Genomic DNA, 24,367 nt, shown 5'->3' with positions numbered 1-24,367 from the left:
ACATGGCACGCCAGTAACTTTTGCTGGCACACGAGACCCTCTCTTATAATCTTCCATTTACAATTGCGAATCTTTGTTCTCAGTGATGAATTTTGTTAAGTCTCGTAATAGGAGTAGCCTGACGGATGAAAGTAGTAGCTCGTGCATATCTCTGAAGGTCACGAAATATAAACCTGATGTAAAATCTCTGTCATCAGTGATGCAGCAGCAAAAGTCCCATGATAATATCAAACGGAGTCATAAAGTTTTCTGTCGGACCATCAGTGTACATGTATACATTAAAAAATAAATGTATTTTTCATCATCATATACTGTGTTTTTGTCGCTCGAATGAATTTTATTATTTCTTCAAGGTTCTTCACATACGTACACCTTAAGAGATGGCAAGTAGGCGTAACATGTTCTCAAAAAATTAGGGTTGGCACGCAGAATTTTGAGTCAGAGATTTTGCTGGTTTTGGCACGCACTCACAAAAAGGTTGCCCACCCCTGGCCTAGAACGAGTGCCTGGCACAGAACGAGTGCCTGGCACACCGTAGATGCTCCATGCTTGTGTTATAAATGGAAATGACGTGAAATCAGCCCAGGCCAGACGCTGGCCCCTCTATCTGCAGGTACATTCTATAGCCCAGCGGTTCTCAACCTGTGCGTCGCGACCCCTTTGGGGATCGAACGACCCTTTCACAGGGGTCGCCTAAGACCATCGGAAAACACATATATAATTACATATTGTTTTTGTGATTAATCACTATGCTTTAATTATGTTCCATTTGTAACAATGAAATTGGGGGTCACCACAACATGAAGAACTGTATTAAAGGGTCGCAGCATTAGGAAGGTTGAGAACCACTGCTATAGTCTCATTTCCTGACTTCCCCTCCACCCGGGGCAGCCACAGACCGAAGGAAGCCTCGAGCTGGGGCTGGGGCAAACTACTGCTGACCTTAGGGGAAGGTCAGCGAAGCCCTGGAGTGCGAGGCCAGAACAGTTTGCAAGAGGCTGACTGCAGGGCCCTGGTCTCGACTTCTCCAGGCTTAAGCCCTCTGGTTCCCCTTTTCTTTTTTTCTGGGCAGAGCACAGCGCGGTGCGGTTCCGCAGAGAAGACCCCCGCCAAGAGCTGCCGAGTTCTGGGGAAGGGGCTGGGGCAGGGGAGGCGGACCCGGCAGACGCCAAGCCCCGCCGGCCGCGGAGTAAGGAGGTGCTGCCAAGAGACGAAGTCGCAGCCGCGGTGGCCGGGGGCCCGCGCGGATGCCGCTCGCACGTAGCGGGCGGAGGGGAGGCGGGCAGAGGGGAAGTGGGAGGAGGGGAGATGGGCGGGGCCCAGGGACGTCAGAAGGGCGTGAGGGGCGGGGCGGAGAGCGGGGCGTGGCCCGCGCGCGGCTCCCGCGCTCCGGCTCCGCTCCAACTCCAGCGCCGATCTCTTAAGCGTGGGCGCCGAGGCGCGCTCCGGGGGCGGGGACTCCCATGCAAATGAGAGGCGTGGGCCGGCGGGGCGGAGCGGGCGGGGCGCTGGCCTGACGTCAGGCCGGCGGCCCGGGCAGTTGGCTCGGCGACGGCGAAGCGGCAGGAGCGGCAGCGCGAGCGGGCCGCGCGGCGGGGCACGGGGTGCGGCGGCGGCCGAGCCGGAGCAACATGGCGCCGGCGGGCGGGGGAGGGCGCCCGGGCGGCGGGCCGGCCCGAGGGCGCCTCCTCCTGGTGGCGCTGGTGCTGCCGGTGCTGCTGTGGGCGCGGGGGGTCCGGGGCCAGGGAGACCCCCAGCAGAGCACGATCCTTGGCATGCGACTGGCGAGCTGCGACAAGCCGTGTGGGATGAACCCGGATGGCATCATCTTTGTGTCCGAGGGCAGCACGGTGAACCTGAGGCTGTACGGCCACAGGCTGGGCACAATCTCCAGCAACCTGATCTCCTTCACGGAGGTGGACAACTCCGAGGCCTTCCACAACTCCACCCACTGCCCCGAGCTCACTAAGGACCTGGTCGTCCAGCAGCTGGTCAACGTGAGCCGCGGGGACACGTCCGGGATGCTGGTGGTGTTCACCAAGTTCCTCCGAAGGAGCGAGAACATGAAGCTGTACGCGCTGTGCACCCGGGCCAGCGTGGACGGGCCCTGGCAGAGGTGGACCGATAAGGACTCGCTGCTCTTCATGGTGGAGGAGGCGGGGAGGTTCCTGCCCCTCTGGCTGCACATACTTATCATTTTGGTGCTGTTAGTGCTATCGGGCATCTTCTCTGGCCTCAATCTGGGGTTGATGGCCCTGGACCCCATGGAACTGCGCATCGTCCAGAACTGTGGCACGGAGAAGGAGAGGCGCTATGCTCGCAAGATCGAGCCTATCCGTCGCAAAGGCAACTACCTGCTCTGCTCGCTACTCCTGGGAAATGTGCTGGTCAACACCTCTCTCACTATCCTTCTGGACAACCTCATCGGGTCCGGGCTCATGGCCGTGGCCTCCTCCACGATCGGCATTGTCATCTTTGGAGAGATCTTACCTCAGGCCCTGTGCTCCCGGCACGGACTGGCTGTGGGTGCCAACACGATCCTTCTTACCAAATTCTTTATGCTACTCACTTTCCCCCTCAGCTTCCCCATCAGCAAGCTCCTAGACTTTTTTCTGGGCCAGGAGATTCACACCGTTTACAATCGGGAGAAACTGATGGAGATGTTGAAGGTGACAGAGCCCTATAATGACCTGGTGAAGGAGGAACTAAATATGATTCAGGGGGCCCTGGAACTGCGGACCAAAACCGTGGAGGACATCATGACCCAGCTCCATGACTGCTTCATGATCCGCAACGATGCCATCCTGGACTTCAACACGATGTCGGAGATTATGGAGAGTGGCTATACCCGCATCCCCGTGTTTGAGGATGAGCAGTCCAATATTGTAGATATTCTCTATGTCAAAGACTTGGCCTTCGTGGACCCCGATGACTGCACCCCCCTCAAGACCATCACCCGCTTCTACAACCACCCCGTGCACTTTGTCTTCCATGACACCAAGCTGGACGCCATGCTGGAGGAGTTCAAGAAAGGTAAGGCCTGAGCTGCTCTCCCCGCTAACTGGTCACACCGCTCTGGTCTTCCTTTTGTGGGACTCTGCCCCGTTGCCCCTATCACTTTCTAGGTCTCTGGGATGAATGGTATTTGGGGCAGCAAAACAGTTAAGCATCTGCTGTCTGCCAGGTCCTGTGTTTTGCTTCAGCTGAATCAAAGCTGAATAAGACTCTTGCTCATTTGGAGGATGGAGCGAGACCTCAGGGAGCTCTCAAGCACGACAGATGAAGGCAGTTGCCTTAAGGGGGCCAGGACCAGGGCACAGAGATTAGGTCGGGAGCATGCAAGTCTGATTGGGGTGGGGTGGGGAAGGGGCTGGGGACTGGAAAAACCTTCACAAGGGAGGGAGTGTATGAGGAGAGCCTTAAAAGATGGAGAGACTTGGTACCCGAGGTAGAGAGAACCCCAGGAGCAGAGAACTCAAGTTGTGGGGGAAAGGATGTACTTGTGGCCCAGCAGGTGGTCCTGTTCAGGGAGGATACAGGCTCCGCTGATGAGTGGTCAGCCGGGGAGAGGCTGAGGCATCAGGGGCCTGGGGAAGGGCCTGAAGGTCAGGATGGGAAGTTTGCTAGGAGCTGGGAGCTAAGGATGGTTTGTGAGCAGGGGAATGACATCACTGGAGCTCCTAGCCCACAGGAGTAGATTGGGAGCTCAGAACAGTGCCAAGCAATGCTTTCGACTCTTCAGCAGAAGCAAGCAGGTTAAGTTTTGGTTATTGTTCTCCCTTTCCCTGGCATCAAACCTAAGCTTCCCTGCTGTGGGCTGCTGGAATCTTCAGCGGGCCTTGCGTCCCCTGTGTTTTTCTTCCTCACATGGGTTCTTGACCTGTTCTCAGGTTGTCAGAGAGGCACTTAGAGGGTTTACACACCAGCCTCAAAGCCCAGCAAACTTTCCTTCTTCCAGCAAACTTTCCTCCCACCTCTGCCACTCCAAGCCCTCAGTGGTGGTAAACAAGCCAATTATGGAGTAAAACCCTCCTAGGCCACAGGGAATGAGGAGGCAGAAAGGGAAGCTCTTTGTGAAGGAATGGAGAGGGGAGGAGCTCATCCTAAACCCAGGACTTTGCTTGTTTCCCATAGATAGGGCTCCCTCTGGCGAAGCTCCCCAGGCCACCTAGGGCCAGGGGCAACTTCTGAGCAAGCCCCAGACCCTTGTCAGTTCATTTCTGGGGCAGAGTGCAGGGGAGCCTGGAACTGGCTGGATGGGTGGGATAGGGAGGAGCTGGCCTGGCCAAGTTTGGTCTGAAAGATGCTCGGGTCGCTGCTAGGGTCGGGGGTTGGTACCCAGTCTTTCTTTTCCAGTCTGGCAGGCTGCATCTCAGCAGCAGAGCTAAGGGGGACTGGAGTAATGTGAGCCCCAGTGGACACTGCAGAGGGATGGACCAGAGGGACAGAGGTGGCTGGTGATGATGGCACCGCCTCCCTGGAGCTTTGGGGTGCAGACCCTGGAACCTGTTTCTTCCAGGTCCCCGAGCCTGGGACAGAGGCACTTGGAGGGTTTACACATCAGCCTCAAAGCTCAGGGCACACCACCCCCCTACACCCACCCTGCAGACCCTTGGCCCTGAGGACTCTCCTGTGTCCTCGATGAGGAGCCTGGCGAGAATTCGCTATGGAGGCTTACTCCTGGTCTTCGGGACTGTTGCTGGTGGCCCACCCACAACTATCAGTCAGATTGTTGCAGCCAGAATGGATCATCAGCAGATCAATAGAGCTAAGCTCTCACATGTTGGGAGCTTCCTGAATCTTAGCAGGGCCATCTTTGGACTCTTGTAAAAAATAAAAAATAAATTAAAAGGCCACTTTACATCTCTCAGGCCCGAGCTCTATTGAGCCGATCTCTTCAGATGCTGTCTCTCCTCCTAACAGAAGGGGGTTGATAATTCCGTGGAAACGCAGGCGCAGTCTGCCTGGTGCAGCACCAAGTCCTGAAGATGTGGGTGTGACAGGATGGTCACCCCAATGAACACACTTGGGCTTCACACTATCACCTCCCCGTTTCTAGTCTTAACTCACTGCTATGCTATTCCTCCCTCCTCCTCTCAGTATGGCCTTTTCCAGATCTTTCCATCTGACATCTACCTTTTCAGTCTGAGGCCATCTAGGACATGGCAGACATTAGTGTACACCTGCAACCTAAGAGATTTTCTTTACCAATTTTGTGTTTGGAAGGTTCTTTTTTAGCTAAGAAAAGTGAAAAAAGAAAAAGAAAAAGAAAAACAAGTGAGCTGGGGTGCCTGTGCTTCAGTGGGCCCTGAGCACCAGCTAGTTGGGTAGGGCCCTGAGCTTCAGCTGAGTTTTCTAAGTTAATTTTGACTCCTTCTTGCTCCCAACATTATAAGCTTCTTGAGGGTAGCGATTCTGCCCTATTAGTGTTCTCACCACTCAGTGCCCGGCAAAGAGAGGAGCAGTAAGTGCTTGTTACACAATGAATGAATGAATGAACGAATGAACAAACAACAAATGAACGGATGACTGACTGGCAAGCCCTACTGGCATTCCTGCTGTTCCTGGAACATACCATGACGCCCCCAGCCTGGGCCTTTGCCCTAACTGTTCCTCGGCTGGAATGTTCTTCCCTGGATGGCTCACTCTCTCCCCTTACTTATGTCTGCTTCAGCTTCACCTTCATGAGGCCTTCCTGCTTCCTGCTCCCCATCCTGTGCTTAATTTTCTTTTTCTCATAGCACATATGACTTTCTAACAGCCATGTAGTTTATGAACTTACTGTGTTATTTATTGTCGTCTCCGCTCATTATAATAAAGTTCCAAAGGACAGGGCACTCTGTTTTGCTCGCTGTTGTGTCCCTAGTCCCTGGGATGGTTCTTGGCACAGAGCAGACCTCAGTAAAAAGCCATTGAGTGAATGAATGACTTGTCAGGATTGAGAGAGAGAGAGAGAGTTATCCCATTTCAGTCGTGTTAGGATTTTGAGGGGCTGACAAGGGATAAAGAAAAATGGGTGCTTGACTTTCCCAGCTGCACCAAGAAAGCCCGGAGGAGCTCCTGCGATGCATGTGTCTTCATGGTTTGGGTCAGGGGCTGAGAAGCAGAGCCTGAGATCTTGAGTGTGACACATGGTTCCCCTTCCCCATGCCTCAGTTGCTCTGTAAGTGGTCTTTGACCATCAGGAATTTACATAGCTTCACGCATTAATATTAACGAGTCATGAATATGCTCCTGCACACTGAGAGACAGGCATGGGATCTGGGCTTCCCCTAGACAAGGCAAGGGGCTTCTAGCTGCTTCTGCCTCTCAAATCAAGGCAGTTATCATTAGATCTTTATTGAGCCCATCCGCGTGCCAGACACAGTGCTAGGTGCTGCAGGGCCTCAGGAGTAGACCCTCTAGTTCAGGGTTCTCAACCTTGGCTACACATTAGAATCACCTGGGAATCTTTTTAAAATCCTGATTTCTGGGCCTCATGAAATTTCCGGAGGATGAGACCCAGAAATCAGGATTTTAAAAAGATTCCCAGGTGATTCTAATGTGCAGCCAAGGTTGAGAATCACTGCTCTAGTTGGTGAGAGCTGTTAGGACACTGAGAATGGCTGGTACGATTTGAACTTTGGCCCTTGCACTTAAACCTCACCTAGAACTGTTTGCAGTACAGATGTTGTGGTTGAGTTTGTCTATAGCTGGAAAACTTAGAATAAAAGCTCCCTGGACTATTCCTGGGCCCGGCTGCATTTTTCCTGCCCACAAATGCGCCGCAGGCTCTGATGGAAAGTATGAATGAACTCTCCAGAAGGAGGTCCAGAGGTCAGGAGCGCAAGCCCCGCACTGGAGCTACCTTCCAGCTTGCCACTGTGCCCCTCCCTCTGTGACACTCCTGCCCCTCCTAGGCACTTAGCTCCGCTTTAGTCATCCTATCTTTCCCCACCCAATTTATAACCTTCCAGCCCCCTGTAAAGAGCTGCGTTTAAGCTTCATCCAGCTCGGTCACTGACCCAGGACGTGACCTTGGATCGATCAAGCTCCTCTTAGCGATTTCGTGGGTTATATGTTGGAGGGAAAACTAGAAGTATTTTCATCAAAACTCCTCCCATATTTCCATGTATGCCACATCACATTGCCCCCACCTACTTAACTTTTATTCCTGAAACAACTTTATAAAGTAAAAAAAAACAAAAAACAGTGTGTAATTTTACATTCACTTGTGGTTCCCACCATCTGCCACACCTTCAATATCTTACACCCCTCCTCCCCCAGTTACCAGGGAAACAGACATGTAAACAGAGGTTAGCTGTACACAGCTCAGATAGGTGCAGTGGGGCCAAGGAAGGAAGGCCAGGCTTGCGAGGTGCTTCTGAAGTCCAAACAATGGGACTCATCAGAGATGTCAGGGCTGGCAGATGGTTGTGAACAGCTGAGGTTTCTGCTTGGGGTTCAGTTGGATGGTGTTGCCATGTAGTATATGTGGGGTGGGGGCGGGGGAGAGCAGAGCCAGTTTGGGAAGGGTGGGGGGAAGGGTGTAGCAGAAAATAATAATGGTGTGACCCTTTATTGGACATCTCTGTGCCCAGCTGCCTGCACACCAGAGCTTCTCACACTTGACCGTGGGCTGCCTGGGTGTTTTGTTAAAATGCAGATTTGAGCTCAGTGGGTCTGGGTGTGTCTGAGAGGCTGCATGTCTGACAAGCTCTCAGTTGATGCCTACACTGCTGTTCCTGGGCGCTGCCGAGCAGCGCGAGGGTGCAGCCCATCTGCGGGCGTGCAGGGGAAAGTGCCCTGTGGGGCTTGGGAGTGAGGCCAGGACCAGTTGAGGAGGTCTGAGATCAGCCAAGAGCAGGCAGAATGTGTGGAGAAGGCAGACGCTTGGCTAAAGTGGCTTCTGGGAGAGATGAAAAAGAGCCAGGCAGGCAATGGTTTGGGGAGCCTCCTACAAAGGTCAGATGAGGGCGGAGGGTGAGGGCCCAGCACAGACAGTGGGGTAGACAGTGAGTCACAGAGTGCTTGGAGAGGGCAGCCGCAAGCAGCTGTGCACCTGGTCTCAGCTTCACCTGGAAACTGTCTCAATTGGGCCGGTGATTTGATCTCCAGAAGCTGCCTGGGGGCAAGTGTATCTGAGAGAGTGACAGGAGCCGCCTGCTAGGGCAGAGGTGCCGATGGCAGCTGACAACACACTGGCCAGGCTCCTCCTCTCCTTTTTTTTAGTGTGGTGCTTGCGGGCAGGGAACTTGGCACCTCTTGCCCTCGCCAGCACCGTGTAGTCTGTGGGCAGCTTCTTCGGAGGAGTCAGGGCTGGGTGCTGTTTCCGTCTTCTGTTGGCAGTTCTGTGCTAAAGTAGTTGTGTCCTGGAAGGCACTGCCTTACCTCTCTAGGCCCTAATAAGAGCTTCGATCATACTGAGATCATACCGGCGTTTCCTTTTCAAAGTCTTCTATTTTTCATTAGAAAGTGCATCTCCAGAGTTTTCCTGGACTCCTCTGGTCAGGAAGGAGGTACTAAGCAGATGTTTAACCTGGAAAATAGATGAGAGAACAGCAACACAAAACCACAGGACTGTCCTGCAGGAGAAATAGAGGAGGGGCTGGTGCTCATCTGGGGAAGTCTGGGAATACATTCCAGAGGAGGTGACATTGCAGCTGGATCTTGAACTGGACCACAGGATGAGAAACGAGCTTACCAGGCCAACATAGTATGAACTGCTTTTACGTATTGTGACTGCTTCTCAGCCCTTTCTAGAAGAATTTCGAGGTCAGGCCACCACAAGCCTTCTCTCTCCACTCTTTCCTCCCAGTTCGTGCTGTCACACAGGCGCTGGGGGAATGGAACAGCAAGGACACCCGAAGGAAGGAAAGGCACCTCGAATTGCCTTTGGTCTCATCTCCTTGAGGGCAGGGACAGAGGAGTGCTTATCAGACTCTCCTAAAAGGCCGCACAGCCCGGGAGAGGAGTGTGCCTAGATGGGGAGGCTGGACCAGGCCCTTTAGTCAGTGTCATGATGACTGATTTCGGCACAGTCACTTGGTTCGTTCAGCCCAGCCTGTGGGGAGGCCTGGGCACCTCTCTTGTCCTAAGCTGACGCTCTCTCGAAGCCTCCCTTTTGTCTTAGGGATTTTTTTGAACTTCTCAGTAGAACTTGCCAGGAGGATGTGAGCATTACGGAATTTCCCCCCGTTGCCAACACGGTCCTCAGCTAAGGGATGGGGAGCAGCTTTCTGCCGCTGTTGCTGCCATTTGATCCAGCCCCGTCCTCTCCTCTGAGCCATTCCTGGACCTCAGGTTACCCCTGGCATCACACGTGAGTGTGCTGAGACATCCGCTGTCAGAGGCTTTGCGGCTACGTAAGGGACTCCTGCTCATTTCATAGGCTGCAGTCTGGACTCCTTAGTCTATTCCTGTTCTGTTTATTATGTGACTTTCTTTTTACTAGTGGTTATTATTTTAAAAATATAGCTCATTGTTAGAACTTTAGAAAACACAGAAATGTACAAAACAATCTACATGATTGTGACCTAGAACTACTTGTATTTTTTATTTTTTAAAAAGGCTTTGTAGCAGCTTTATTTTTTTAAATCAACTGTAACATTTTAAAAAATTTATTTTGTTAATACTCACCCAAGGGTATTTTTCCATTGATTTTTAGAGAGAGTGGAGGGAGAGGGAGAGAGAGACAGAGAGAAACATCGATGTGAGAGAGACACATCAATTGGTTGCCTCCCACGTGCTCCCTGACCAGGGCCAGGGATTGAGTCTGCAACCTAGGCATGTGCCCTTGACGGGAATCGAACCTGAGACCCTTTAGTCCGAAGGCTGATGCTCTATCCGCTGAGCCAAACTAATAGGGCTAGAAAGAAATTTTAATATTTTAACTTATTGTAATCATTTTTATTAGAATATAGATTAAGGGTTTTTTAAAAAATATATTTTTATTGACTTCAGAGAGGAAAGGAGAGGGAGAGAGAGAAAAAACATCAGTGATCAGAGAGAATCATTGATTGGCTATCTCCTGCATGCCCCACACTGGAGATCGAGCCCATAACCCGGGCATGTGCCCTGACTGGGAATCGAACCATGATCTCCTGTTTCATAGGTCAATGCTCAACCACTGAGCCATGCCAGGCTAGGCAAGATTTTTTTTTAAGTTTAAACAAATCTTGTGACAAACAGCAAGATGAAAATCATTTTCTTTTTTTTTTTTTAATAAAGTCACCGTTCAGTAGCCCTAAGGTAATGGTAATTTGTGTATCTGACTTTTAAAAAAAATGTTTTATTGATTTTTTACAGAGAGGAAGGGAGAGGGATAGAGAGTTAGAAACATCAATGAGAGAGAAACATTCATCAGCTGCCTCCTGCACACCCCCTACTGGGGATGTGCCCGCAACCAAGGTACATGCCCTTGACCAGAATCGAACCTGGGACCCTTCAGCCTCAGGCTGACGCTCTATCCACTGAGCCAAACCAGTCAGGGCTCATTTTCATTTTTATAGCCATGCTCTCCCATTAACTGCCCATATATATTTTCTTTTTTCTTTTTATTTTATTTTTTAAAAATATATTTTATTGATTTTTTACAGAGAGGAGGGGAGAGGGATAGAGAGTTAGAAACATCGATCAGCTGCCTCCTGCGCACCTCCTCCTGGGGATGTGCCTGCAACCAAGGTACATGCCCTTGACCGGAATCGAACCTCGGACCCTTCAGTCCACAGGCCGACACTCTGTCCACTGAGCCAAACCGGTTAGGGCTATATTTTCTTTTAAAAAAAATTTATCTTTATTGTTGAAAGTATTACAGACGCCCCCCACCATTTCTCCTCCACTGGTGCCCATATGTATTTTCATTAAAATCATGGTCTAGCTATGATTTTTGGAACGCTGTTTGGATTGGATCTTCAGATTTCTCTTCTGCTAAGCAGTGAAATTCTTTATTATCTCTGGGATTCTGGGGAGGAGCATCTGGGAGGATTTCCACAGGCTAAGGCCGGGCAGTGCTGCGGTGACAAGGCGCCCAGAGGGCTGGGCTGTGCAGCCCCAGCCTGTTTTGGGGAGTGGGGGGCGGGGGCGGGGGACTGTTAGGAGGGGGTGTTAAACCTGGTGTTGCTAAGCATTGCCTGGAGGGCACAGTCTCTTCCAGCAGCAGGGCCCTCTCACTGGACCTGGGCAGGCTTGCTGGGCTCTATGGAATGCGTGGTCTCTGGCCAGCAGGGAGCCTGGGGCCTGGGATGGAAAGAGGTTCTCTCCCCCTCCCCACCAGGCAGGCTCACTCCCACCACACCCACGATGTACACACCCCTACACATACGAACACACACAAAGACAGGCTCACACAGATACACCTCCGTCACATAAAGACAGGCTCACTTCCACACACACTCACCCCCCTACGCACATTCATTCCTCTCCCCGACAGGCTCACTCCCATATGCACTCACTACACACACATACACACTCAGCACCACACACATACAGTCATCCCCACCCCCAGAGAGACTCACTCTCACACACACTCACTAAACACATATACACACTCACCCTCCCAACACAAAGATAGGCTCATTCCTGGGGAAGGGGTCAATGGGGAAAAAAAGGGGACATCTGTAATACTTTCAACAATAAAGATAAATTTAAAAAAAAGATAGGCTCACTCCCACATACACTCCCCCACCCCACAGAGACAGGCTCACTTGCACACTCAGCCCTTCTACACACAAAAGCAGTCTCACACACATACACTCTCCCTCCCCCCATTGGCATGTTTAAACACATAACACGCAGGCAGGCAGACATATACACATATTTACCCTCTCTAGGCAGTCAGTCTCTCTCTCTCTCTCTCTCTCACACACACACACACACACACACACACGTACATGCTTGTACACAAGCACAGTCACTTGGAGTCCTGCTTTAAACTTACATCTGTGTCTCATCAAACTTACCTAAGAGTGGTTTAAAAAGTGAGCAAATGCTTATGCAGGGATGTTTATTTCATGAAAGGCTCAAAATAGAGACTGACTCTTGGTCTCAGAAAACTCTGTCTTTGGTGGTTTGGCCATCCGCATCAATGGTGACACCCAGCTCAGAGGGCTGTGGTGAGGACTAAGCGGAGTAAGGCACATAGAACCCTTAGCTCAGGGCCTGGAACCATGTCATCGTGCAATAAAGGTTTGCTGTTTGAAATGACTGTTATTACTGTCCACAGGTGCCCCAGTTGGCGTCGGCACCAACTCGGGCCATGGTAGTTTGCACGCTGGCCCAGGTGGCAGGCTGCCCCACTGTCTGGGCGTGGTGCCTTTCTTGGAATTATGAGTACGCTGAGGTCAAAACAGCCCACTCCACTCCAGCATATAATTACATGCTGATTTCAATACCATCTTATCCCGACCCTCGTGTGCATATTAAGGGTAACAGAACCCAGAACTTAAGAAAAAAAATGTATGGAAGAGAAACTTAAAACTGAGGCATTTCTCCTTATTTCCTTAATTTATTTCCTGCAAATTGGAAAAAGTTAAATTTGCCATCCTGATTGCCAGCATATTTGTGTTGTAAGGACAGGAGTAGAATCTAAAGACGACTGCTTGGGAGGTGGGCAGGAAAGGGCCTGCCACATGGACTCATTGCACCTCTATTTGGGTCAGCATTCACCAGTGACCTGCTCCCTCCCTGGTATCCAGTAAGGGAGGGAAGAGGCAATGATAGAAAAACAGCAGAGATAAGAGGGGATCCAAGGGAACAGACTCCTCCAGAGGCCCAGCCCCAGAGCTCTGGAAGAGGGTAGAACAGAGAGCTTAATAAGGAAGGAAGATGTCCTCATTAATGGTTAACCTTTATTGAATACTTAACTAGTCCTCCAAGTGCTGGGGGGTGGGGGGAGGAGGGAACTGAGGCTCAGAGAAGCCGAGAATCTCTCCAGTCAGGCAACAACTTAGTGCAACTCCAGACTGCTCCCCTCCAGAGTCAAGCTCCATATATATATATATAATATATATATATAATTGATTTCAGAGAGGAAGGGAGAGGGAGAGAGAGATAGGAACATCAATGATGAGAATCACTGATAGGCTGCCTCCTGCACTCCCCCTACTGGAGATTGAGCCTGCAACCCAGCATGTGCCCTTGACTAGAATCGAACCCAAAATCCTTCAGTCTGCAGTCCGACTTTCTATCCACTGAGCCAGACAGCTAGGGCTAGAGTCAAACTCTTAATCACTGTTCCGTGTCACTTCTCAGTGAGGTTGTAGATAAAATGAAAGAGACCAGAAGATTCAGATTCTCCAATAACTCCAGATTGGGAGATTTACTGTCAGTTCTGGATTTTTAGAAATATAATTTACACATAACATTGTATCAATTTCAGGTGTACAAAATAATGATTCCATGTTTGTATATATTGTGAAATGGTCACCATGATAAGTCTAGTTAACATCCATCACCTCACATAGTTACACAATTTTTTTCTTGTGATGAGAACTTTTAAGATTACTCTCTTAGCAACTTTCAAATATACAATCCAGTATTATTAACTACAGTCACCATGCTGTACATTAGATCCCAGCACTTATCTGTCTTATAAGTGGAAGTCTGTACCTTTTGACCCCCTTCACCGATTTGCCCCCGCCCGCCTCCCACCTCTGGCAACCACACCTAGATTTGTTTTACAGTGAACTTTTCATTGAAGCAAAGTACATTAATCACAAGTGTACAACTTGATAATTTTTCACAGAGGAACACCCTTATGTAATTACCACTGAGCTCAGGAAGCAGACCAGTATCAACGCCCTAGGAATCCCCATGTCTCTTCCCAGACACTGCCCTTGCCCCCGAATCATCCTGAGTTAATGTTTAATTAATGTTCATAAATGAATCGTGTAGGGTGTGCTCTTTGGTGTCTGGCTGGCTACCTGCTGTTGAGGTTATGTGCCTCATCGGTGCCTTGTGCAGCTGTGGCTCAGTGTTCTCTGGTTGCTGAATAGTGTTCCAGGATAGAAACACACCTCGGTGGTACTGTCGGTGGGTTTTTGGATTGTTTCCAGCTTGGGACTATTACAAATCATGCCACTAAGAACACTCTTGTGTATGTCTTCTGGTGACTCTATGTGGGCATTTCTGTTGTCGATACCTCCAGAAGTAGAATTACTAGGGCCTAGTGTAGGGGTAGGTGAAACAGTGTTCCAGGGTGCTCCTATCTGGTCTCTACAACTCTGGTATTGTTGACTATGTAGTTATTTTATTTTTAAATATATTTTATTGATTTTTTTTTACAGAGAGGAAGGGAGAGGGATAGAGAGTTAGAAACATAGATGAGAGAGAAACATCGATAAGCTGCCTCCTGCACACCCCCTACTGGGGATATGCCTGCAACTAAGGTACATGCCCTTGACCGGAATCGAACCTGGTACCCTTCAGTCCACAGGCCAACGCTCTTTCCACTGAGCCAAACCAGCTAGGGCTAGTTATTTTATTTTAATTTTATTTTTTTGTTACTCTTCACCTGAGGATATTTTTTTTTCATTGCTTTTCAGAGCAAGAGTAGGAGGGAGGGAGAGAGAGAGAAACATCAATGTGTGATTGGTTGCCTCCACATGCTTCCTGACCGCAAACCCACAACCCAGGTACATGCCCTTGACCAGGAATCAAATGAGCAGCCTTTTGGTGCGTAGGCGGACATCCTAACCACTGAGGTACATGAGGGCTAGTTATTTTATTTTAGCAAGTCAGGTAGGTGCTATCTCATTGTGATTTTCATATTGCTTTCCCTAGTGATTAATGATGAGCATATTTTCCCGTCCTTATCCATTATAGTTAGTGCTTTTGATATCCTGTTTCAGATTCTAAAAAGTCTTGCTATCTGGTGATGTCAAGTACTCTGTTCTTTGTTCTTCAAGATAGTTTTAACTATGAGATTTTTTTTCCTGGGAATTTTATGGAATTGCATTGAATCTAGAGGTCAACTTTTATCTTTATAATAAATCTTCTGATCCACAAGCATAGTTACCCCTCCATGTATTTATGTCTTCTTAATTTCCTTCAGTGTTTTATCATTTTCTGTGTAGAAGTCTTACACGTCTTTTCTTATATTTATTCCTAGGTATTTGGTGATTTTAAGAGGTGCCTTTAAATTTATATTTTCCCACATGTTTATTGAGATTGTTCCAACCTGGGTAGGCTCCAGTTCAGTTCTGATGCTAACCACCTTGGGTTAGCATTGGTTTAGGGAACCAATTAGCATATTATCCTTTTATTAGGATAGACAGGAAAGGAGCAAAGGGAAGGCTGGACATTATAGGAATGGTCCTTGCAAGGCCTGTCTGTCAATCACACCTGGGAACAGAGGTCATTGGCCAGAGGGTTAGCAGAGGGTAGCTCTCTGCTCTACCCTCTTCCACCCGGTTCTCCCCCACTGTGTACTTTTGACACTTATGATTAATTTTATCTTAAAGGATAAATATGGGATGAGGGCTGGAACAAGCATGTCAAACTCAAAGGCTAACATGGGCCAAATAAACAAGGTTGAAGTTTATGTGGGCCTCAAAAAAAACAAAAGCTTCAATTTTCATAGAAATGTAAGTTTATTTCGATAGAGACATGCTGAATACAAAGGGCTGAAATAAATGAGTAATAGTTAACATAAAATAATTGAACATTTTAATAAAAATTAATATTTTTCTTGAACATTAACTTACCAGACACTGAATAACTGCATAAATTAGTAAGCCTAACGCAAAAAAACCTATTTTTCTTGTTCTCTGAAAACAAAATATTTCCTGTTGTGCACACCAAACAAGTCAGTCCAAGACTAATGACGTGGCCATCAGCTGCTAATATATTCGCTGCTAATATTAGTGGAGAGAAATGGTGCACCTGTGTGTAAGGCACGTAAGGGAAATGAATGCAACACGATTATAGTAATCAGTCATTAGTGAACGTTGTAGTTCGTAATTAATAATTACTAGAGGCCCGGTGCACAAAAATTTGTGCACTTGGCGGGGAGAGGGGGGTCCCTCAGCCCATCCTGTGCCCTCTCGCAGTCTGGGACCCCTCGGGAGATAATGACCTGCTGGCTTAGGCCTGCTCCCGGGTGGCAGAGGGCAGGCCCAATCCCTAGGTGCAGCCCCTGGTCGGGCTCAGAGCAGGGCTGATTGGGGAGTTGGGGCGCTGCCCCCTGTCATGCACAGAGCAGGGCGGATCGGGAGGTTGCGATGCCACCCCTAGTCACGCTCGGGGTACAGCCGATTGGGGGGTTGGGCACCGCCCCCTGTCACACTCAAGTCAGGGTTGATAGGGAAGTTGCGGCGCCACCCCCGTCACGCACAGAGCAGGGCCGATCAGGGGGTTGGGGCGTTGCCCCCTGTCATGCACAGAGCAGGGCCCATCAGGGGGGTTGGGGCTCCGTACCCTGTCATACACAGAGCAGGGCCGATCAGGGGGTTGAGGAGCTCCCCCCTGTCACGCACAGAGCAGGGCCTATCAGGGGGTTGAGGAGCTCCCCCCTGTCACGCACAGAGCAGGGCCCATCAGGGGGCAGAGGAGCTCCCCCCTGTCACTCACAGAGCAGGGCCCATCAGGGGGTAGAGGAGCTCCCCCCTGTCACTCACAGAGTAGGGCCGATAGGGGAGTTGGGGCACCGCCTCCTGTCACACACAGAGCAGGGCCCATGGGGGAGGGGGTTGGGACGCCACCCTCTATCACCCACAGAGCAGGGCCGATCAGGGGGTTGGGGCGGCGCCACTGTCACACTCAGGGCAGGGCCGATGGGGAGGTTATGGCTCTACCCCATCACACACAGAGCAGGGCCCGTGGGGGGTGGGGGGGAGGAGTTGGAGCGCCGCATTCTGTCACACACAGAGCAGGGCCGATCAGGGGTTTGGGCGCTGCCCCCTGTCACGCTGATCCCGGTGCTGGGAGGCCTCGTGGCTCCGCTGATCCCAGTGCCGGGAGGCATATTACCCTTTTACTATATAGAATAGAGGCCTGGTGCACGGGTGGGGGCCGGCTGGTTTGCCCTGAAGGGTGTCCTGGATCAGGGTGGGGGTCCCCACTGGGGTGCCTGGCCAGTCTGGCTGAGGGGCTGAGGACCGTTTTCAGACTGGCGGGTGACTGAAGCTCCCAACTGCTCCTTTTTTTCTTTTTTTTTATTCTGGGCCAGCTTTATCTCTGAGGCCTCGGCTGCTGAAAGCAGGTTTCTGGCCTTTGTTTACCTTCTGTATTTGATACAATGTTGGGGTCCGGCTGGCTGAAGCCCAGCTGACTAAAGCAGGTTTCTGGGGTTTTGTTTAGCTTCTATATTTGCAACATAGTTGCTTAGAGTTGCAGCTGAGAGGCCGGCAAGTCAGGTGGGGAACGTTGGAGTCCGCAGTCTCTGGAGCAAGCAAGCCTCCCTGTTCGCTTCAGTGCATGGCTGCCGGCCACCATCTTGGTTGGCAGTTAATTTGCATATCTCCCTGATTAGCCAATGGGAAGGGTAGTGGCCGTATGGCTAATTACCATGTTTCTCTTTTACTAGATAGGATGTATAACAGGATATTGTAAAAATTAAGTTATGAAATTTTTATTAAAACATTTCTTACTTACCGTTATATTGGCTGGGCCACAAAAATATTCGTTGTGGGCCGCATGCAGCCCGTGGGCCGAGAGTTTGACATGCTTGGTCTAAGGCAGAGCTTTACTGTCGTCTGCCCCTGGAGTCAGGATATGTCACCCTCCTGGTACATCAAGGTACATCAATGTGTTTACCACCTGAGAAGCTCCACTGAGCTTTGGGCTCCAGAGTCTTTATCAGGATTTCATTACCTAGGCATGATTGATTAAGTTATTGATTGACCTTAATCTCCATGCCCATCTCCCTTCCCTGGAAGTAGGGCAGCTGAAAGTTCCTAGCTTGGTTTTACTGGTGACCAGCCCCATCTGGGGGCCCACCTAGAGTCGTGTCATTCACATAACAAAATTTTTACAATTACTCAGGAAATTCCAAAGGCTTTTGAATCTGTGCCAGGAACTAGGTCAGAGACTAAAGATATTCTTTATTGTACCACACAAGTATAGAGAAGTAATAGTTAATTTTTGTATAGTGACCTTTGCTCCATTGGCCTTGATAAATTCAATCATTAATTCTAATAGTTTTTTTTTTAGATACACATAATTATGTTGTCTGTGAATAATGGCAGTTTTATTTAATTATTACTAAACTTAAAACACTTTATATCTAGTTCTTGTCTTACTGGTGAAGCCATCTAGGATTATGTTGAACTGGTGACAGTGGGCATCATTGTTTCAGTCTGTGTCTCAAGGGAAAGCTTTCAGAATTTGTCATTATGCATGATTTTGCTGTGATTTTTTTTTTTGGTAGGTTTTCTTTATGAGATCAACCAAGATTCCTTCTTTTCCTAGTTTGCTAAGAGTTTTTATAATGAAAAGATATTGAATTTTACTAAAGCTTTTAAAATATCTGAAATTGATACCATTGTGATTAGCTAGTTATTAACAATTAGAGGCCCAGTGCACGAAATTTGTGCACGTGGGGGGGGGGGGCGGTCCCTCAGCCAGGCCTGCACCCTCGCCAATCCAGGACCCTCAGGGGATATTGGACTGCTGGTTTAGGCCTGGTCCCCTGATGGCCTGGTCGCCCCCTAACTGCCCCCCTGCCAGCCTGGTCGCCCCCTAACTGCCCCCTTGTTGGCCTTGTCACCCCCTAACTGTCTGGGAGGAAGTCGGACGTCCAGAAGATGTCTGGTTGACCCAGTCTAATTAGCATATTACCCTTTTATTAGGATAGATAGGAAAAGAGCAAAGGGAAGGCTGGACATGATAGGCATGGTCCTTGTAATGCCTGTCTGTCAATCACACCTGGGAACAGAGGTCATTGGCCAGAATGGGCATGGCCACTGCAAACACATGAAAATTTGGGAACACATGATTCCCTAAACAAAGGAATTCTCTCTCTTGTTGCTTCTACTATTTTTTTTTTTTTTAATTTCTTTATTGATTTTTAGAGAGGAAGGAGAGAGAGAGAGAGAGAAACATCAATGATGAGAGAGAATCATTGATCGGCTGCTTCTTGCATGCCCCCTACTGAGGATCAAGCCCACAACCCGGGCATGTGCCCTTGACCGTATTCGAACCTGGGACCCTTCAGTCCGCAGGCTGACGCTCTAGCCACTGAGCTAAACCATCTAGGGCTTTGCTTCCTACTCTTGGTTCTTGTCTCGTGGAGCTTTCTTGTTTTGCTCCCACCTGTGTTTCCTTCATAGCCATGTGGCCCTGCGGACCCCACATGCAATGGACTGGTGGACTGCAGCGGGAAACACCACCAAGCCAGCCTGATGCTGGACTGGACCCGGCTGCAACATGGAAAGGAAACTCTGGACATGGCTCTGATTTTAGCTCTACCGAAGCCCCAGCTACACTTCTTCTATGACTAGACTAAGGGAAATGGGACTTTGGAAACCCAGGGGTGTAATTCCATGGAAATAAAGCTTTCTAGTGTGCCTCATCCCATGGGGACCTGTGGAAATTATTATTCCAGCGATACTCCAAGAACCCCACTTCCACTAGCAATCAGAGGAGACAAGCCCCTCTCCTATTCTGTAACAAGATGATTGAATTATCTTTATAGTATTCTGAATGACAAATTTTTAAATGTTAGCTCATAACAATTAATGCATAACTACAATAGGCCTTAGTCATAATGTAGTATGTTTTTTACACATCATTGGATTTCATTGGCCAATATCTTTATATAGAATTTTGACATATACATTCATGAGAGAGATAGGTCTATGTAATTGTTCTTCCTGCTGTTAAAAGAACAAAACTGGCCCTAACCGGTTTGGCTCAGTGGATAGAGCGTCAGCCTGGGGACTGAAGGGCCCCAGGTTCGATTCCGGTCAAGGGCATGTACCTTGGTTGCGGGCACATCCCCAGTGGGGAGTGTGCAGGAGGCAGCTGAATCGATGTTTCTCTCTCATCAATGTTTCTAACTCTCTATCCCTCTCCCTTCCTCTGTGTAAAAAAATCAATAAAATACTTTTTTTTTTTAAAAAAAAGAACAAAACTGATTTCAAGGTGTGTTTTTTGTGGCAGAAAAAAATAATTGTTTAATAATTAAGTCTTGCCGAAACTGGTTTGGCTCAGTGGATAGAGCATCGGCCTGCGGACTCAAAGGTCCCAGGTTCAATTCCGGTCAAGGGCATGTACCTGGGTTGCGGGCACATCCCCAGTAGGAGATGTGCAGGAGGCGGCTGATTGATGTTTCTCTCTCATTGATGTTTCTAACTCTCTATCTCCCTTCCTCTCTGTAAAAAATCAATAAAATATATTTTAAAAAAATAATAATTAAGTCTTTTTTCCTCTTATAACTAATCTTTGAATGCATCAAGTATATTCTCGCCCTCTTTGTGGTATCGTCTCCCCCCTCTCCACCCCCTTCCCCGACCCCCACCTTCTGACAACCCGTAAAGAAAGGCCTCCCATATCAGGTCACATGTTCACATGTTAGTGCAGTTTTGCTCCCTCTTCTGGTTGTGATATCAAGGCCTAGAATGATTTTAATAGTAAATTTGGTATATGATTACTGTTAGGTCTGATCAAATAATTGAATCAATACCCTGTCCCCTGGGAACTAACCTTTAGACCATTCTGTCTCCCCTCCAGACTTTCCCAGGGTCTAGACTCGCCCAGAGAGTTCCCTGCCTAGAGTCCTTTAAAACCTCTGACTCCCCATCCCTGGGTGCTGGTGCCATTTTGAAGCTCAGCCCATCTGGTATCCAGATGACCTAATCTATGTATATAAAAGTAAAGTGACCGGAATGACCGGTCCCTATGAGACCAACTGTCCCGATGGGGGTGGGGCCAGCCAGCCAACCTCCCGCAGCCCCTCCCTCCAGCCGGCCTGCCATGATCGGCCTGATCGGGGCAGGCTGGCCAGACCCCACCCGTGCATGAATTCGTGCACCGGGCCTCTAGTAAATTTATAAGCCCTTACCACTTCTGGCCTTATGCATTCCTCCTTTGGCGACCCTAATAATTACCAGTTACCAACTGGGGTTCACCAAGGAAAAAGAAAACCTTTTCTTTTTTTGTGTGTTATGGAGATGGTTCAGTAGAAAGCTAGTTCCAGACTTGATGTAGGTTGATGTCCATCAGCAAAGCCTTTAGCAGCATTTCCTGTTATAGCGATAAGACTAACATGGGACATGTGGGCTCATTAATCACAGTCCTGCTCTGAGTTCTGTTTGCCTGCAGATTATTAGCTGGTCACACACACGGGTCCAAGGAATGGGTGCTGTGAGTCTGTAAGCAGAGGTATGAGAAGGAAGGGGCTCCTCCTGGGTGGGAGGGTCAGATGGCCAGGAGCCAGGATGAGAGGGGGAAGGGCCAAGGGGCTCCTGAGAAGAGAGGACTGGGTGGGAAGGGAAAAGCAAAGTTAAAAGGAAGGAGTGATCAGGCCCCTCCTGGTCACTCGCCCCTGCCCTTCCTAGCTCATTGTCAGTCGATCCAGTGTCTTTTCTCCACTTCATTTTCTCCTGCTGCCTGAAGAAGCTAGAGTCCTGTGTGGTTCCTCTGCCTTTTGTAGCGTCCCTGGCCGTGCCCTCCAGGAGGAGTTTCCACATCACTGAGGTCGCAGACATCAGCACTAGATCTGAACTCACTTAAACTCCTTAGGGAATTTAAGAAACTTAAAAAACCTGTCCTTTGACCCACTGATTCCCCTTCTAGAAATCTGCCTTACGGACCTGGAGCTAAACCCAAATATATTTATTACAAGGGTTTTCATAATGGCACAAACCGGGGAGGGCCAATTTGAGAGTCCAGTGGGGATTGGGATTATGTGCACATATGCACAGTGAAATATGATAAGGCCATTAACATTTTTAAAAAATATATTTTTATTGATTTCAGAGAGGAAGAGAGAGGGAGAGCGAGATAGAAACATCAATGATGAGAGAGAATCATTGATCGGCTGCCTCCTGCATACCCCCTGCTGGGGATCGAGCCTGCAACCTGGGCATGTGCCCTGACCAGGAATCAAACCATGATCTCCAGGTTCATAAGTCAACATTCAACTGCCGAGCCACACCGGTGGGGCGAAGCCATTATTTATTTATTTTTTTTTTTTTGAAGCCATTATTTTTTAAAAATATTTTTATGGCATGGGAAAAGACAAAGAATGTAAAGTATTTAAAAAGTGGGGTGCAAAACTATATACATGGTGATCCAGTTTTGGTGAAATATATATTATCATATTTTATCTATTAATTTTTAAGACCAAAGAAAATACTCAGTTAACAGTAGTTATCTTTGGAAGGCTGAATTATAAGTGATTTTAATTTTCTTCTTTCTACTTTTATTACCACTGTAAGAAAAAAAAATCATAAGAAAATTGGAGAAATCAAAACACTATTGAGCCCTGGACCATGTTCTCAGTGGTTAGACCATTGGCCCTATCCACAAAAGGGCCGTGGGTTAGATTCCAGTCAAGGGCATGTCTGGAATCTAACCCATGCCCCATTGGGGTGCACACAGGAGGCAAGCAATCTATGTGTCTGTCTCACATCATACATCAATGTTTCTCTCTCTCTCCCCCTCTCTCCCACCCTTCCACTCTCTCTGGAAAGTAATGGAAAAAATATCCTCTGGTGAGGATTAACAAAAAATAAAAATAAAAAATAGATTTAAAACAACAACAACAAAAAGCACTGTTGATGTTATTGCTCTGAAGGAATTTCTGTATGTTGTAATAGTGTGGTGGTTTTTCTTTTTAAGAGTCTTTATTCACTATCAAATGCTTGTAAAATTGTTAGATGTTCACAGATAAAATCTGGGATTTGCTTTAAAATAAGCCAGTGGAGTGGGTGGGAGGAAAGAGGCAACCAGATTGGCCGGGGGAGTTAGTTGAAGTTAGGGGAAGGGCCCTGACAATATAATTATATTATTTCCTCCTTTTTCTATATGTTTGATATTTTCCGTAATAGAAGGTTTAAAAAGCCAGAGACTACTGGCTAAATGAAAAGTCAAAGTCATGAAGATTTGTCCTGGGGTGAGAGACCAGTCTTAGGGTCTCCTGACATCCATCTGTCAACAGCTTTTTAAGAAAAAAAAAATTAAATCTTTATTGTTCAGATTATTACAGTTGTTCCTCTTCCTCCCCCCCCATACCTCCCCTCCACCCGGTTCCCACCCCACCCTCTGCCCTTACCACCCCCCCCCCCCCCCGTCCTCATCCATAGGTATACGATTTTTGTCCAGTCTCTTCCCGCATCCCCCACACGCCTTCCCCCCCCTGAGAATAGTCAGTCCACTCCCTTTCTATGCCCCTGATTCTATTATATTCACCAGTTTATTCTGTTCATCAGATTATTTATTCACTTGATTTTTATTTTATTTTTTAAAAATATATTTTTTTGATTTTTTTATTAAATCTTTATTGTTCAGATTATTACATTTGTTCCTTTTTTTCCCCCCCATAACTCCCCTCTACCCAGTTCCCCGCCCCACCCTCCGCCCTCACTCCCCACCCACTGTCCTCATCCATAGGTGCACGATTTTTGTCCAGTCTCTTTCCGCATCCCCCACACCCCTTTCCCCCCCAAGAATAGTCAGTCCACTCCCTTTCTATGCCCCTGATTCTATTATAATCACCAGTTTATTCTGTTCATCAGATTATTTATTCACTTGATTTTCAGATTCACTTATTGATAGATGTGTATTTGTTGTTCAAAATTTGTATCTTTACCTTTTTCTTCTTCTTCCTCTTCTTAAAGGATACCTTTCAGCATTTCATATAATACTGTTTTGGTGGTGATGAACTCCTTTAGCTTTTCCTTATCTGTGAAGCTCTTTATCTGACCTTCAATTCTGAATGATAGCTTTGCTGGATAAAGTAATCTTGGTTGTAGGTTCTTGGCATTCATCACTTTGAATATTTCTTGCCACTCCCTTCTGGCTTGCAAAGTTTCTGTTGAGAAATCAGCTGACAGTCGTATGGGTACTCCCTTGTAGGTAACTGAGTTTCTTTCTCTTGCTGCTTTTAGGATTCTCTCTTTGTCTTTTGCTCTTGGCATTTTAATGATGATGTGTCTTGGTGTGGTCCTTTTTGGATTCCTTTTGTTTGGGGTTCTCTGCGCTTCCTGGACTTGTAAGTCTATTTCTTTCACCAGGTAGGGGAAGTTTTCTGTCATTATTTCTTCAAATAGGTTTTCAATCTCTTGCTCTCTCTCTTCTTCTGGCACCCCTATAATTCGGATGTTGGTACGCTTGAAGTTGTCCCAGAGGCTCCTTACACTATCTACATATTTTTGGATTCTTTTTTCTTTTTGCTTTTCTTGTTGGGTGTTTTTTGCTTCTTTGTATTTCAAATCTTTGACTTGAT

General features: G+C 48.2%; 1 protein-coding gene across 2 annotated transcripts in view; it reads left to right on the top strand.

Moving 5' to 3' along the window:
- The first annotated feature begins 1,631 nt into the window (after positions 1–1,631).
- CNNM4 (cyclin and CBS domain divalent metal cation transport mediator 4) overlaps positions 1,632–24,367 on the top strand; it is a 43,071-nt gene continuing 20,335 nt past the window's right edge. For both annotated transcript variants that reach the window (XM_070429916.1, XM_070429915.1), the window contains exon 1: positions 1,632–3,033. In XM_070429916.1, coding sequence (XP_070286017.1) covers positions 1,632–3,033 — 1,402 coding nt within the window. The remainder of the gene's footprint in view (positions 3,034–24,367) is intronic.

This window comes from Myotis yumanensis, unplaced genomic scaffold (genome assembly GCF_028538775.1).
Source record: "Myotis yumanensis isolate MYYU_CA2020_CCGP unplaced genomic scaffold, mMyoYum1.0.hap1 SCAF_11, whole genome shotgun sequence".
Lineage (NCBI taxonomy): Eukaryota > Metazoa > Chordata > Mammalia > Chiroptera > Vespertilionidae > Myotis > Myotis yumanensis.
The sequence above is the reverse complement of the archived record's forward strand: the minus strand, read 5'-3'. Positions and strand labels throughout refer to the sequence as shown.